Genomic DNA, 13370 nt, shown 5'->3' on the forward strand with positions numbered 1-13370 from the left:
TACAGAATCAATGTGGGGGTGGCAAGTTTGTGTGATGCGTTGGGCTGAGTTCACCACACTCTGCAGTTTCTTGCGATCGTCGGCCGAGCAGTTGCCATACCAGGCTGTAATGCAGCCGGATGGGATGCTCCCTATCGCATATCTGTAGAAGTTTGTGAGAGTTGATGCAGACATGCCATATTTCTTTAGCTCCGTAGGAAGTAGAGATGTTATTGGGCTTTTTAAAAATAAATTTAGAGTGCCCAATTCATTTTTTCCAATTAAGGGGCAATTTAGCGTGGTCAATCCACCTACCCTGCACATCTTTGGGTTGTGGGGGTGAAACCCACGCAAACACAGGGAGAATGTGCAAACTCCACACGGACAGTGACCCGGAGCCAGGATCGAACCTGGGACCTCGGCGCCGTGAGGCTGCAGGGCTAACCCACTGCGCCACCGTGCTGCCCCATATTGGGCTTTCTTGACTGTTGCATCAACGTGACCAGGACAGACTGTTGGTGATAGTGACCCCCAGGAACTTAAAGCTATCGACCATCTCCACTTCGGAGCCATTGATGCTGACGGGAGTGTGTGTGGTGCTACGCTTCCTGAAGTTGATGAAGTTGGTATTTCCAACATTTAGAGAGAGGTTGTTTTCGGAACACCATGCAACCGAGTGATTTATCTCCCTCCTGTAGTTTTTTTTCACTAAAGGGCTTAATTATCTCTAGTTTATTTTATAAATATAGATTTTTAAACATAAATTTAGAGTACCCAATTATTTCTTTCCAATTAAGGGGCAATTTAGTGTGGCCAATCGACCTACCCTGCACATCTTTGAGTTGTGGGGGTGAAACCCACGCAGACACGAAGAGAATGTCCAAACTCCACACAGTGACCCGGGGCCGGGACCGTTCCCAGGTCCTCAGCGCTGTAGGCAGGAGTGCTAACCACTGTACCACCATGTCGCCTAACTATGAAATAGAAATTCGAGGAATTTCTGGCGGCACGGTGGTGCAGTGGTTAGCACTGCTGTCTCACAGCACCAAGGACCCGGGTTCGATTCTGGCACCGAATCACTGTCCGTGCGGAGTTTGCCCATTATTCCCGTGCCTGCTTGGTTCTCACCCCTACGACCCAAAATGTGCAGGGTAGGTGGATTGGCCATGCAAAATTGCCCCTTAATTGGGAAAATAAAACTAATATATGGAAATTGTATTGAAGGCATCTGGATTTGTTCTTTTACTTGGAACATCTTTTGGAAGGTAACATAAACAATTGCTGAGTTCTTAACTGTACTTCTATATGTAACAAGGTTCATCAAACTCACATAAGAAAACATGAAATAGACTGAAATGGCAGCAAGACAGTGGGAATAATAGTTCCAATCTACCCAGTCACCAAGGGGCCAGTAAACATTCTGTTCCTTACTGAACAATGCAACTTAAAAATGAAGACAACAGTATAACCATGACAAAATATCTCTCCAGAGTGCATTCTACATCCTGTTTTCCAGTGACTAAACTATCGTTTTTATTATTATTTTTATTATAGGTTTTGCACGGTGAAATAAAGGTTTTGTTTCTAAATCAGCTTTTTAAAATTGTCCAGTGCCAGAAAAATTGAATCATTTAGTCAAAACCCTAGAACAGATACAATTCACATCCCCAGCTAAACCTACTAATGGAACAGCAATCCTGACATGTGACCCCAGAGAAATGCATCACCCCTCCCTTCACGAATTTGCTTTCAGCTCTCAAAAAAATGATACAAACAGCCCTATTGTCAGCCAATCCACATTTAATCCATGCATTAATGTCTGAATAGTTTTACAACCTTTCATTCAAATGCAAAGGCTTTGTTCAACTTGCCAAGACCATTTAGTTTGGATTAAAGGGAAAAAAGCAACAGACACACTGTACTAAAAACCATCATAGACACAAAGCAGCCTTTGGTATTACTGCTGTCCTTCTCCTTTAATACCCTTTAGTGGCAAATTATCGCTTGGCCTGATCTTCTGTCCTTCACTAACAAAGGTTATCCAATTTGAAGATCTCGCTCCAGTTAATGTTCCAAGCTGCTGAATTAAAATGCTGGTTCAAGCATCTATTTAACCCGCTGAATACGCGTTTTGGGCACATTTTTCACAATGCTTAAATTGAGTTTCCTTTAAAAATGGGATTTGTGAGTTTCAGCTGGTCAAAAGCACACACGCACAGTGCTTCATTCTAGTGTTTTCATTCCCCACACAAAGTCTCAGTGTGGAAGAAAAGAACAGAAAAAAATATGCAACCTACCACAGTACACATTTCTAAAGACCTCGAGCAATTCCATCATGTTTTTGAGAAACACAGAACTTGCCCATTTGACAAACTGAAATACCGTAAATCACGGAAAATGTTAACTTAAGTGATGGTGAAAGTTGGCTTAGACATTTTAATAGATTACTATCTTTATGCTTGAAAACTTCACAGCTTTTATTTTACTTATGGAGGCCAGCTCTGTACTTAGAGATACGCTCAGCCTTTGGCTTTCTATAGGGATTGGAGAGCTTGTGTTTGACAGGGTTTATCTAAGCTCAAGGACCAGCTTTATGCTTAGCTAGCTGCAAGATTTGATTACACAGATGGATTTCCTATCTCACTTCCATGCTGCTTCATTTTGGATCCTGTGTTGAACAAAAACTTTGCAATCAGGGTCATCTTCTGCTACTGACAAGTAACAGATTCTACTGAGAGTGAAAATTTTAAAAGGTGTGAAACTCTAATCGTTTCCCATTGTTTACCCAAATATGTCTACAAATGTTAGTTTGTCTGAAAAACCATTACACAAAAAAAAACACAGGAAACTTCCAATCTTCCCAGATCAAATATTTCTAACAGGCGTGGACCGTAACTATTGTCCTGACAAGTGGGTGTCAGCTTAACAGAATTATTTTTGCTTTTTGAAGAAAACACAAGGGTGTGGGTGACAAAATTACTTGCAATCTCTTTTTCAAAGCGATGCAGCCTACCACAGGAACATCTTTCCTAAAATGATCTACGATAAATTGAAATTAAGAATGTCATTGCTGTGGTTTGACATCCATATGAAAACACACCATTATGCTTCTAATTACCTTGACCCACATGGGAAAAGCAGGAATGCATTATGCACTAATGATCACAACTAGAGGTCCTGCCTTTTCTTTTGCAAGGAACCAGGGAAGATCCTCCCTGCAGCTTCACTATTAACATGTCTGTTTCCTGTCAGCCCACTCAGAGATAATGTCATTTATCTTGGAGCGGCACAAGACCAGTCATTAGCCTCAATAAAAAGACCTCGAACAAAGAACAGTGATTGTTATCCATTGCTCAGAGACTGCAGCCAAAAACTAATTTATTTGGGGGAAGGGGGGCATGGAGACATTGCATTGAAGTACTATTTGCGCACACACCAACCAGAAGCAAGTCGCTCTGGACTATTGTCGACCGTTTAGGTAACCACATGAAGCACCAGCTTTAAATACTTTTAACAGCCAATAGAATTTAATGTTAAACAGAAATAGCAGGAAACAGCTAGCAGGTCAGTTAAACAGGCCAGTCAGCTTTCTATGAAAGGTCCAGGTTTGAACTATTAATTTGTCTGTTCTCTCCACAGCTGCTAAGCTTTCCCAGCGTTGTTCCTGTTTTTGTTTAAGATTTCCTGCATCTGCCATTTAGTTGCATTGTGCTCAGAGTTTAACTTTAGTCCTTTTTGATGGAGGATAATAGAATTTTGTAGGTATGGGGATGAGGGGTGTGGAACAAGATATGTTCATGGAAATGAAGTTATGAAACTGCACTATGAATTTGGCACGATGTAATTGAATGCTGGAACAGTCTGGAGGGATTCAAAGGTCTCCTCCACCTCCTATATTTAACAAATCTAGGAATATGTTTTATAATGACTGAACAACACTTCAAGTCTTTCTTATATAAATGGGTGCTTATCCCAGTAAATAAATACGCTTGCGCTGTATAAAATCCCCTTCCACAACGCTCTGTGTGAAACTCAATGGCTTCTGCAACTTTAATTGCAGTCATGTGTTTTTGGTACCTAGAAATCAGTGAGGAGGCCCGATCAGAACACACACATCAAAGCAATCTGCTAAGTGCTGGCTAGCTTTCAGATTAATCCTCCCTTTCCTCGTTTCAACTTTCTACAAGGAACCCCTTTTTTCAATACCTGGTGCACATTTCAGACTCCATATTCATGCTATTTGAACGGTTGTGTTGTAATACTTCAGAAAGTCTAAAGCAGCTAAAGGACACACATAATAATTTATCTCCTCGGAGACTCGTGTAATTTGCTTTCTACTAACAGTCCTCTTAAATTTGTTACTAAAAGATTGTAGCTCCAATTTTGGTGAGTGAGAGTCTGCATTTGTATAGGGCCTTTCATGACCTCAAGAGATCCAAAATAATTTCACGGCCAATTAAGTACATTTGAGGGGGCAGCATGGTGGCGCAGTGGTTAGTTAGCACTCTGCCTCACGGCGCCCAGGTCCAGGTTCGATCCAGGCTCTGGGTCACTGTGGAGTTTGCACATTCTCCCCATGTCTGCGTGGGTTTCACCCCCACAACCCAAAGATGTGCAGGCTAGGTGGATTGGCCACGCTAAATTGCCCCTTAATTGGAAAAAAAAAATGAATTGGGTACTCTAAATTTAAAAGAAAAAAAAAGTACATTTGAGGTGTAGATTGTAGGAAAATAAATATTATGGTACAAATATTAAACTCATAAAATTGAACTTTACAATAAATTTTGATAAAATGTTCTAGGATGAATTCTTTAAAAGTCATGTCCGCTAATATGACTTATTAAAAAGAATTTGAGTGGCCTTTACAAACATATCATTTTGCAAATGGAATTAGAAATGCACCTCATTAGCAGGAAAAAAATTCAATAGCAACTCTGGTCTCACAGATCTTGGGAGGTCACTATAAGTTCGTCCAGAAAGTTCTCAGCAGTCAAAGGCCACCAGCTCATTCACCCTTTCTGAAAGAGCACTGGTCACACTATTCAAAGTTACAAAGCATTAAGTAGACTGAAGAGTTTTTTGTTCTACAGGGACTCGTGCTAGTTTGTGGTACCATTCACCAGCCAAATCTCTTCTTGCAGAGTTTTGAGTCAGCTTTTTAAACCTCTCACATTCAAACAAATCTGTCCTTTGTTTTCTTCATTAATGACTGCTTACCACTTACAATCCTTTGCTGCAGACTGCAACAGACAAGTAATAGCAGCATACAAAGGACAGGAAGGTATATGTATATTTCCATTCAATTAATCAGCGGGAACAAAATTAAGCACAAAAGACCCAATGGAAAATGTGTTTCTGGCCTCAACTTATTTTCAGTACCATTCCTTTCTATTTATTGGTCTAATGTGACAGAAAAATAGTTGCTAGCATTAATGATACGTCAAGTCATTTGTGAACACAATTCTCAGCTGTGAAATGTATCACTGCATCACTTTCAAAAGGTGACAAATTCCTCCCTGAGATATTGACAGACCTTATGAGGACTCTCAAGCCTGCACTTGCAGCATGTTTTCTACAATCAACTATCAGCGCTACTTAGAAAATGACAGCATGGTGTATTAAACTGGATTGGCTTTCCAGTTGTACTCTATATTCCAGTACTGTACTTTATCAATTAAATCAGTTAATCCAGTTGATGATTGCTCACATCATTAATGTCCTACCTCGAGCCAATGAAATGCATAATTCTATTCCATTGACTGAATACACGAAATTGGTGAAGGACTGGGTGCTGACAAACCTTTATTAGGTAATCCTATATTGGAAGGATTTTACAAACTCCTAGGAGTGGTTACTGATCTTGCCAAGTCTACTTAAATCAGACATGTTAGCAACAGCTAAACCACAAAAATGGGCTACAAGAAATAGCTCAAACAACTCAAATTATAGGCTGTTTTTTTACTTGAGCAATACATGTAGGGAGTGGCAGGTTTTACAACATACTTGTGTTTTTTAGCATAAAAGGCAGGCAGAAACAGAGTCACAAAATAATTAGCTTTAATAGGCTCCAATTTATCATGTTTTACATGACTAACTGCAGCAAACAACTAGAATAAACAGGCTAAGAATAGACCTACAAACACGCTGCAGAGATTAAACAATGACTACAACTCCTAAAGGATTTAGCTTGTACCTTTAGCAACCTGCTACTCAAACAAGTTTAGTTGGACATATTTGTCTTCAAACTCATTTAAACCAGACAACTGTATAAATATTTCACAGCTTGTTACAACATGGTTTAACAAAACGTGCCTTCACCTTTCAAATAAATAACAAGTACAAGATACAAGTGTATACATTAAGACCATGGGTTCCATATCAATACCATGTCAATTTCTTCAAGCCATATGCCGTGAATGCTGCAGGTTTAAATCTGAATGATCTCTGGAGCAGTCAAAAGGAAAACAGGCTGTGCTAGAATGAATAGAATGTGCTTGTCAATTATATCTGGGAAGAATCAAGACAAGCAAGCAGTACGATACTGGACATTTTTCTGTGTGACTCACTGACTGAATATAGTCAGTTTTGTACTGGTTTTGTACATGCAGTCTTGATTGTTTTGAGGAATAGACACGCTAAAACATTTTCCCCAGGAGATTATTTGAGGTATAAATAAGGAAGAAATAGGAGTAGTGAAACCACACCACTCTAATCTCTGTTGCCATGACACCTGCCTCTAGGATTTGAAAATGTACAGATTGCCTGCTAAACAAAACTGTTAAATCTGAACATTTGGCTGAAAGATTTAAAAAGCTCGGGGGTGCAGGGAGCAATGCTTTCTGCAATCTGCACAGCCAGCAAATTCAATCAAATGGTCTTGAAACTTTAACCACAGCCATTGTGAAGAACAGATTAGAGCAAGTTATCTTGATATTTAAAGCAGATTAAAACAGCTCCCAATTTGCAGTCTGCTGGAGACCAAAGTAAAATGATTTGATTGGGGAGCTGTCAAGCATGTCAAACAGTTTGCCAATCTCCTCTTCATCCCAAATCTGTTTAGATACCCTTCTCATGACTAATAGACTATAGAACACTAGCCTCTGAACCTTACTGTTTAAATCTTTATTAACATCTCAATGTCTCCTTGAAACTGTTTCTCCAGCAATAAAATTAATCAAATAAGATACCGTTTTCCAAGCCAACCAATCTTGCTGCTGTCTAAAGTTTCCAACAGTAGTATCAGCAGAAATGCAAAGGTCACCACCTCAACAAGCTGGGAATTCACTTTATTGTGCACTGGAACAAAGTCCTCTGTGACTCGACTGACCAATTCCATTGCAGGGAATCAATTTATTGAGTTGAATGGGAAGGGAAAGGTTGAAAAATGAATCACAAGGTGCCCGCCAAACTATTATTAAAAGGATGTAATTACTCTGAAACTATTAATTTTATTTAAATTTTCTTCACTTCAAATCATGTATATCACAAAAATGGCACCATACATCTCAACACAAAGCAGTTTTAAACAGTGAGCACTGATCTAAACATTCTTATCTGAAATAAGGAACCTGCAGGAGTTTTTCAGAATGGTAAAGGCATAGATTGTGAAACTATCACCCACAGTTATCAGCAAGCTTCAAAAAATGGCACAATTCCACTGACCCCCATAATTACGCAACAAACAATGGATCAGAGCCCCATGAGAAACTCCATTCTATGGACAATTACCAACATACCGAAAGCCTGGTTGCACACTAACAATGGAAGGCAAGGGCAAACTTCCCTTTCACATTGGATCTACAAAACAGAGATCATCGTGCCCATACTGATGTTAATAAAATGCCAGGCACCATATCAACCATCTCTGCATTCCAAGGAGGCAAGGCCAGTGCAGCTTTTATGAAGGCGTTTAGTGTTGTATTTGATTACAAAGCACCTCCCCCCACCCTTCAGGCAAACAGTAGTGATTACAATAACCTAATTTCTCTCCAGCTGTGGGGTTGGTTCCATTGTTTGTGTGTATAACCATAACACCAGCCTGTTACTTCACACAAATAAGTGAAAATGGTGACTTTTCTCACCGACTCAAGCCCTCGTATCTATTATTGCACAAACAAATGACTATAATTTTGGGGTTAGTGACAGTTGTCAACAGTTAAGAAATATAACCACAAATTATTTTATTACTCTCAACCAGATTATAACTGACGACTGCTCAAATTAAAGCAACAAAAATATTGCCCTGGTGGATCAAAAAAAGTCACTGTAAGCAAGGCATCGTCATTCCTGTCAATACTCAGCCCAGTGCACCATTCATATCACAAGTCTGTATGGAATAAACGTTCAAGGAAACTACAAAGAAAGCAAAGCAATACACACAAAAAAACACAAAATGGTGTGTTACCTTTTCAGTTTTCAATTTCTTGATAGGTCGGACACTCTCCTCGTCACGCTCTTCATCATCTTTTTTCAGCACAATAGGGTGGGTTAATATTCCTGACTCCAGAGTGGTTTTAATGTCCTGGATGCGGGCTGTGGGCTCCCCGCAGCACTGCAAGGAGCTGCTGCCGCCTTTGGGACCGAAATTAAAGAGATGAGAGGCGGCTGTCACGGGCACCGACATCGGGGGCTGGCCAGGGTGCTGCCCTCCCACCTCCTGCTTATTGCCATCCTTGCGGGACCTGGCAGACTCCTTATCCCGTTTCGAGCCTCCCCTGCCCGAGCCCCTGCCCGTTTTCTCCTCCTTGCCTTTAGTGCAATTGCCAATGGCGGGGTTATTAATAATATTATTATTATTGCAACCACTGCTGCTGCTGTTGCTGCTGCTGCTAACTGTTTGACCCAGGGCTGAATTCATGCCAGAAACCTCTCCAGGGCGCCCTTGAACTTCCTGCCTCTTGCCAGCACTGCTAATTTCAGGAATCCCATACAGTGAGGCAGAGGAGAGAGATTTATTAGCATCCTTGGAAGTTTTGCTTCTTTTCACTTTGGATTTGCCAGTCTCCTTGTGGGAATTGCCTGAGGGAGGCTGGGCGGAAGAGGAGGTAAATTTGAGGCTATCAGAGAGGGCTGAAGCTGCTGCTGCTGCTACATTGGCCCCGCAGTCCTTGCTGTTGCTGCTGCTGTTGTTGCTGCTGCTGCTGCCACTGGCTGCAATGCTGGTACTACTGCTGCTGGCACTCGAGTTATTCATTTCCAATTTCTGCCTGTCTTTCTCCAAATCCGCGTCTAAATCGATGATCAGATTCCCCACTCCAATTTCCCAGTCATCGCCACTGTCGTAAGTATCAACCGCGTTTGAATCAACACCTTTACTAGTAGCAATGGAACTGTTCACTGACATCCTGAAGATAGGAACGCTTGGATAAAAATTGGATGAACTTCACTGCTTTGGATCTGGGAGGACATTCGCTTCACCGCCACGTGTTTCAATCCTCTCATATGTTTATTTTATTTAGATAGAGATAGAAAATATATTGCCCTTATTTTCGAATCACACGATCCACACACACGAATAAATTACTTCCTGCAAAAAGATAAAACTTAATAAATCGGTTGTTGGGTAAGACCAACATTTTTCTTCCTTTCCTCCCCCTTTTTAATTCTTTTGGGGTGTAGATCTGGTTTGAAAACTTCCCAATATTAAAATACAATCGATTACATGGTTTTGTAAAAATAAGTCTTTAGAGTCGCCCTTTCCATTGATGACCTTTGTAATTTCACACCGAATGAGAGACGATGACTAAACAGCCAGAGCAGAAATGGAAAAATAACTCGGACTTGATGTTTTTCTCTCTCTCTTTTTTTGTTTGCGGAACGCTAACATCTGAAAAAGTTATCATAGTGCGAGAGAGCGTTTAGGGGGGAAAAACGCACACACAGATTTGCTGGAAATGTATCAGCACTCGTTCGCGCTCCATGAGCTCTGCACCAAGGTGGCCTCGGTGACCGCAAATGAGGTTGTTTGACAAAGATCAGTGTAACCATTCAAAGTCTGAAAAACATGCATCATGGGTAGCTGCAACTCTTACCTTGAAATCATTCAAACATCTCCTCCCCGCATCACTCCACCACCCCCCAAAATAAACATCTTTGAAATCTGCAACACTTGCCCATACATCATACATCCTGCACAACTTGTGCTAATATCCATGTTGTACATAATGAAAAAAACATCCTCAACCCCAAGTCAATGTTTCACTTCTATCCTCCTCCTGGCACACACACACAGACCGGAATTTTTCCCTTTTCCCAGCAAACGAAAAGATAATTTCAAGTCCACGCTCGCCTCCCGAGCAACAACAACAAATATGCATGGGAATATATTTAAAAAAATTAAAATCTGTTACACGGGTCCAATTTTTTTTTACAAATTAAAGTTTCCAAACTTCACATTCCGTCTTAACCGCACACTTTTGGAAACATCCTGATCAGTAAATGATTATGCCAGAAGGAGTGAGAGAGAGAGAGCGAATGGGCGGGAGGTTGGTGCTGGGGGGGGGGGGGGGGGACAGAAAGAAAACTACAAGCGTCCGGTTGAAAGACGACAGAATGTGCTAACCCTGGGATAAATTAGTGAAGGGAAAAATAGCAGCAGAAACCTGGACTGGATTACACATTCTGTCCGGACGTGGCACCATCGTCTCTCAAAACAGTGTCAAACATACAAATTAAGCGAGGAAGCGACGCCAGTCAATCATGTGGTAATTTTATAATCGACAGTTTCAAATACAAGACAAGGACGGGGGAGGTGAGGAGAGGTTGGAGGGAAGGGAGAAATAAAGATATCTTATACAACCAGGACCGATTTGTTGCAAACGTTGACGATTGTCTGCTTACCATTTTCTGTCATCTTGTACTCGGATTAGGAGCTACACAGTTTAATTAGCTGGCGTTTAGAGCTAAAAGCTGTAATGAATTGTTGATGGATTTGAAGGGGGAGGTTGCAACAACCAACCACCTAAAAGCAGCTATTTTGTTACAGTTCGAGCTTCAATCACGTGAATCCAAGATTCCCTGTAGCTTGACGTGAGAACAAAAATCGGTGACAAGCGTATCAGAAAACTGATCTTGCCTCAGTGGGGGGAAAAAAATAGGGGGAAACTTGAAATCTGCGATTTTAATGTGGGGAAATCTCTCAGGGAGCAGCTATCGCCTGGGTGAGATTGAGCACAAATCTCTGGAGCACGCTGAATGTTGTTTTCATATCAGCAATAAAAGCAGGGGAGGGGAAGCATTCGTGATCGACAGTTGTAAATGCTTATTAAAGTCAACTTCAGCAAAAACTTGTAGCTATTTACAAGCTCAAGTCAGCACGGTAAGTGTCACGAGGGACCAATAGCCAAATGTGTTTCCTCTTTTTTTTAAATCGTGGCAGTAAAATAAATAAGGAAACGGCACCGGATACAATTTTCAAATCGACAAGATGCATCTAAACTATATCATTTCAATAATAGTCCGATTTCATCCCAAACTCAGGACGGGGAGTAAAGTTTAAAAAAAGGAACTCTGCAAAGCGCTCACTTCTCATGTCAAAAGTTACGATCTCTGGTGTGATTGATAAAACTTTACACTCATTATTGCACAATATACTTACGATCAGTACTGGCTCGGTTTTGCCCTGGTCTTCGTGTGATATGAAATGCATTTTTTTTGCTTTGTTTTAAATCAAATGTGCAAGCGGCACTACCTGTCCTTTACCTCTCTGCCTGTGTGTCAGTGTGTTTTGCTGGGTGCATTAGCTTGTTCACAGTGTCGATGTGTTTTGCTGGTTGGATTGGCTTGTCTTCAGTATGTGTGTGTTTTGCTGGGTGCACATTTCTCTCTCTCTCTCTCTCTGTTTCTCTGTGCTCCAGACCCGGCTCCTCTCCTTTGTTTCACAGCCATTCGCCCTGCAGCCACTCAGAGCGCAGCTTTTATGAAACTCAGCCCAACCATTGGCTGCGCGTTTTCCCATATGTGTGTGTTGTGTATGTGTGTGAGAGAGAGGAGCTGAGCTTCCAGCCCAAGAGTCAAGTCAGTCCCTGTGTGTCAAAGGAGCTTCCAGCAGAGCCAGCACTGGAGCGTTCAACTCCCAGCAGTGGAGCGTTTAGCGAGCCGAGCCAGCAAAATCAGCTACTTTCACCCCTTGTCTCGTCACAGCCTGATCCAAGCACCCAGCTAACCCAACCAGTTCCAAGTATTTAGCTCGCAGCACCCAATGCTTAAAATAAATGATTACACTGGTTTTCTATTCATCCAGGACATTTTACGACGTGAAGCATACATTTAGATTTTCTTCAGCCCTCATCAAGAACGTTCATGGGACTTGGGTTTGTAAAAAGTGTCTCCACCGTCCACATAACTTATATCGCGCCTACTTACAGTTGAGGCAACCTGTCCCTTACCCATAACTTACTTTCTTGTTCATCCAGAAAATGCAGATTGCAGACAATATTTAGATTAACAGCCCTTTTGTTTAGCACTGCAACCAAAACCACACCGTACACAATTTTACTGAAGATGATTATAATTTTAAACAATGAACATTAAAATGAAAAGGGGGCACCGTTCCATGTAAATAACAAGACACATTTCGAAAATGTGTCGTTATCCAGAACATTTTTGAATATATGACAGCCGGAAAGGTTCACTTTACTCTGTAAAGGTATAATTCCCCTCTATATGCATGTGTTTTCCCTAAACTAAATACACAATAATTTTTACTCTTTCAATGTATTTTAATTGTTCCATTAGTTGGAAGAAGGCAAGAGGGCAGTGTCTTTGATCTGTGTCCTTTTAGCCAACCCTTGAAGATCGGGTGACATTGAATTAAAACTAAGGTTAAAACATTGCCATGTTTAAGGTACACAGATTCTCTTGTTTTATCACCTCAGATCAAGTGAGATGGAGATTCTATAGTGTCGAGAACAAAAAGTTAGAAACAATTTATAGCACTTCCTAAAATGAAGTTTCCCCCGTCTCTTCATAATAGCTCATCTGTTCTTGTGTGCCAGTATCGATCATGTGTCCAAGGTATACAGACAGCATACCTGTTTAGATTGATGTGTCTGCACGTGCCCCTTGCGCAGTTGTATATGTCCAACGAATGACATATCTCTGAATAATATATGAGCTGCGAGTTGTTTATGCAGCTTTTGTATCTGTCTGTTCTGTATATGCATTTTATTATTGAGTATATTGACTTGGCGCAGGTCTGTATGTGGCTTGAGTTGTGTCTTGTATCTCTGTGGTGGGTAACGTGCAAAGTTTATGTGCGTTTGCCTCTGCAATGTGACTTGGATACGTTTGCTCTGTTTCTACATGCGTGTCTGTTGTGAATACGCTCATTGATGCATGTGAAGCTCTCGTTTTTAAAACAAAATCCCCTCTTTGTTTCTGCCATCGGGCAC

At 41.1% G+C, this 13370-nt stretch overlaps 1 protein-coding gene across 5 annotated transcripts in view; it reads right to left on the minus strand.

Annotated features, from left to right (window-relative positions):
- The window catches only part of znf608 (zinc finger protein 608), a 102907-nt gene extending 91093 nt beyond the window's left edge, over positions 1 to 11814 (minus strand). Inside the window, exons 1-2 of one of the 5 annotated variants that reach the window (XM_038804988.1) lie at positions 11576 to 11814; positions 8384 to 9505 (exon numbers count right to left, since the gene is read on the minus strand). In XM_038804988.1, coding sequence (XP_038660916.1) covers positions 8384 to 9322 — 939 coding nt within the window. In that variant the 5' untranslated portion in view covers positions 9323 to 9505; positions 11576 to 11814. Of the gene's footprint in view, positions 1 to 8383; positions 10416 to 10818; positions 11119 to 11575 lie in introns of those variants that run through there. The other 4 variants (XM_038804987.1, XM_038804989.1, XM_038804991.1 and 1 more) reach the window with 4 other exon arrangements.
- Positions 11815 to 13370: the final 1556 nt, after the last annotated feature.

Source organism: Scyliorhinus canicula, chromosome 8, assembly GCF_902713615.1.
Source record: "Scyliorhinus canicula chromosome 8, sScyCan1.1, whole genome shotgun sequence".
Taxonomy (NCBI): domain Eukaryota; kingdom Metazoa; phylum Chordata; class Chondrichthyes; order Carcharhiniformes; family Scyliorhinidae; genus Scyliorhinus; species Scyliorhinus canicula.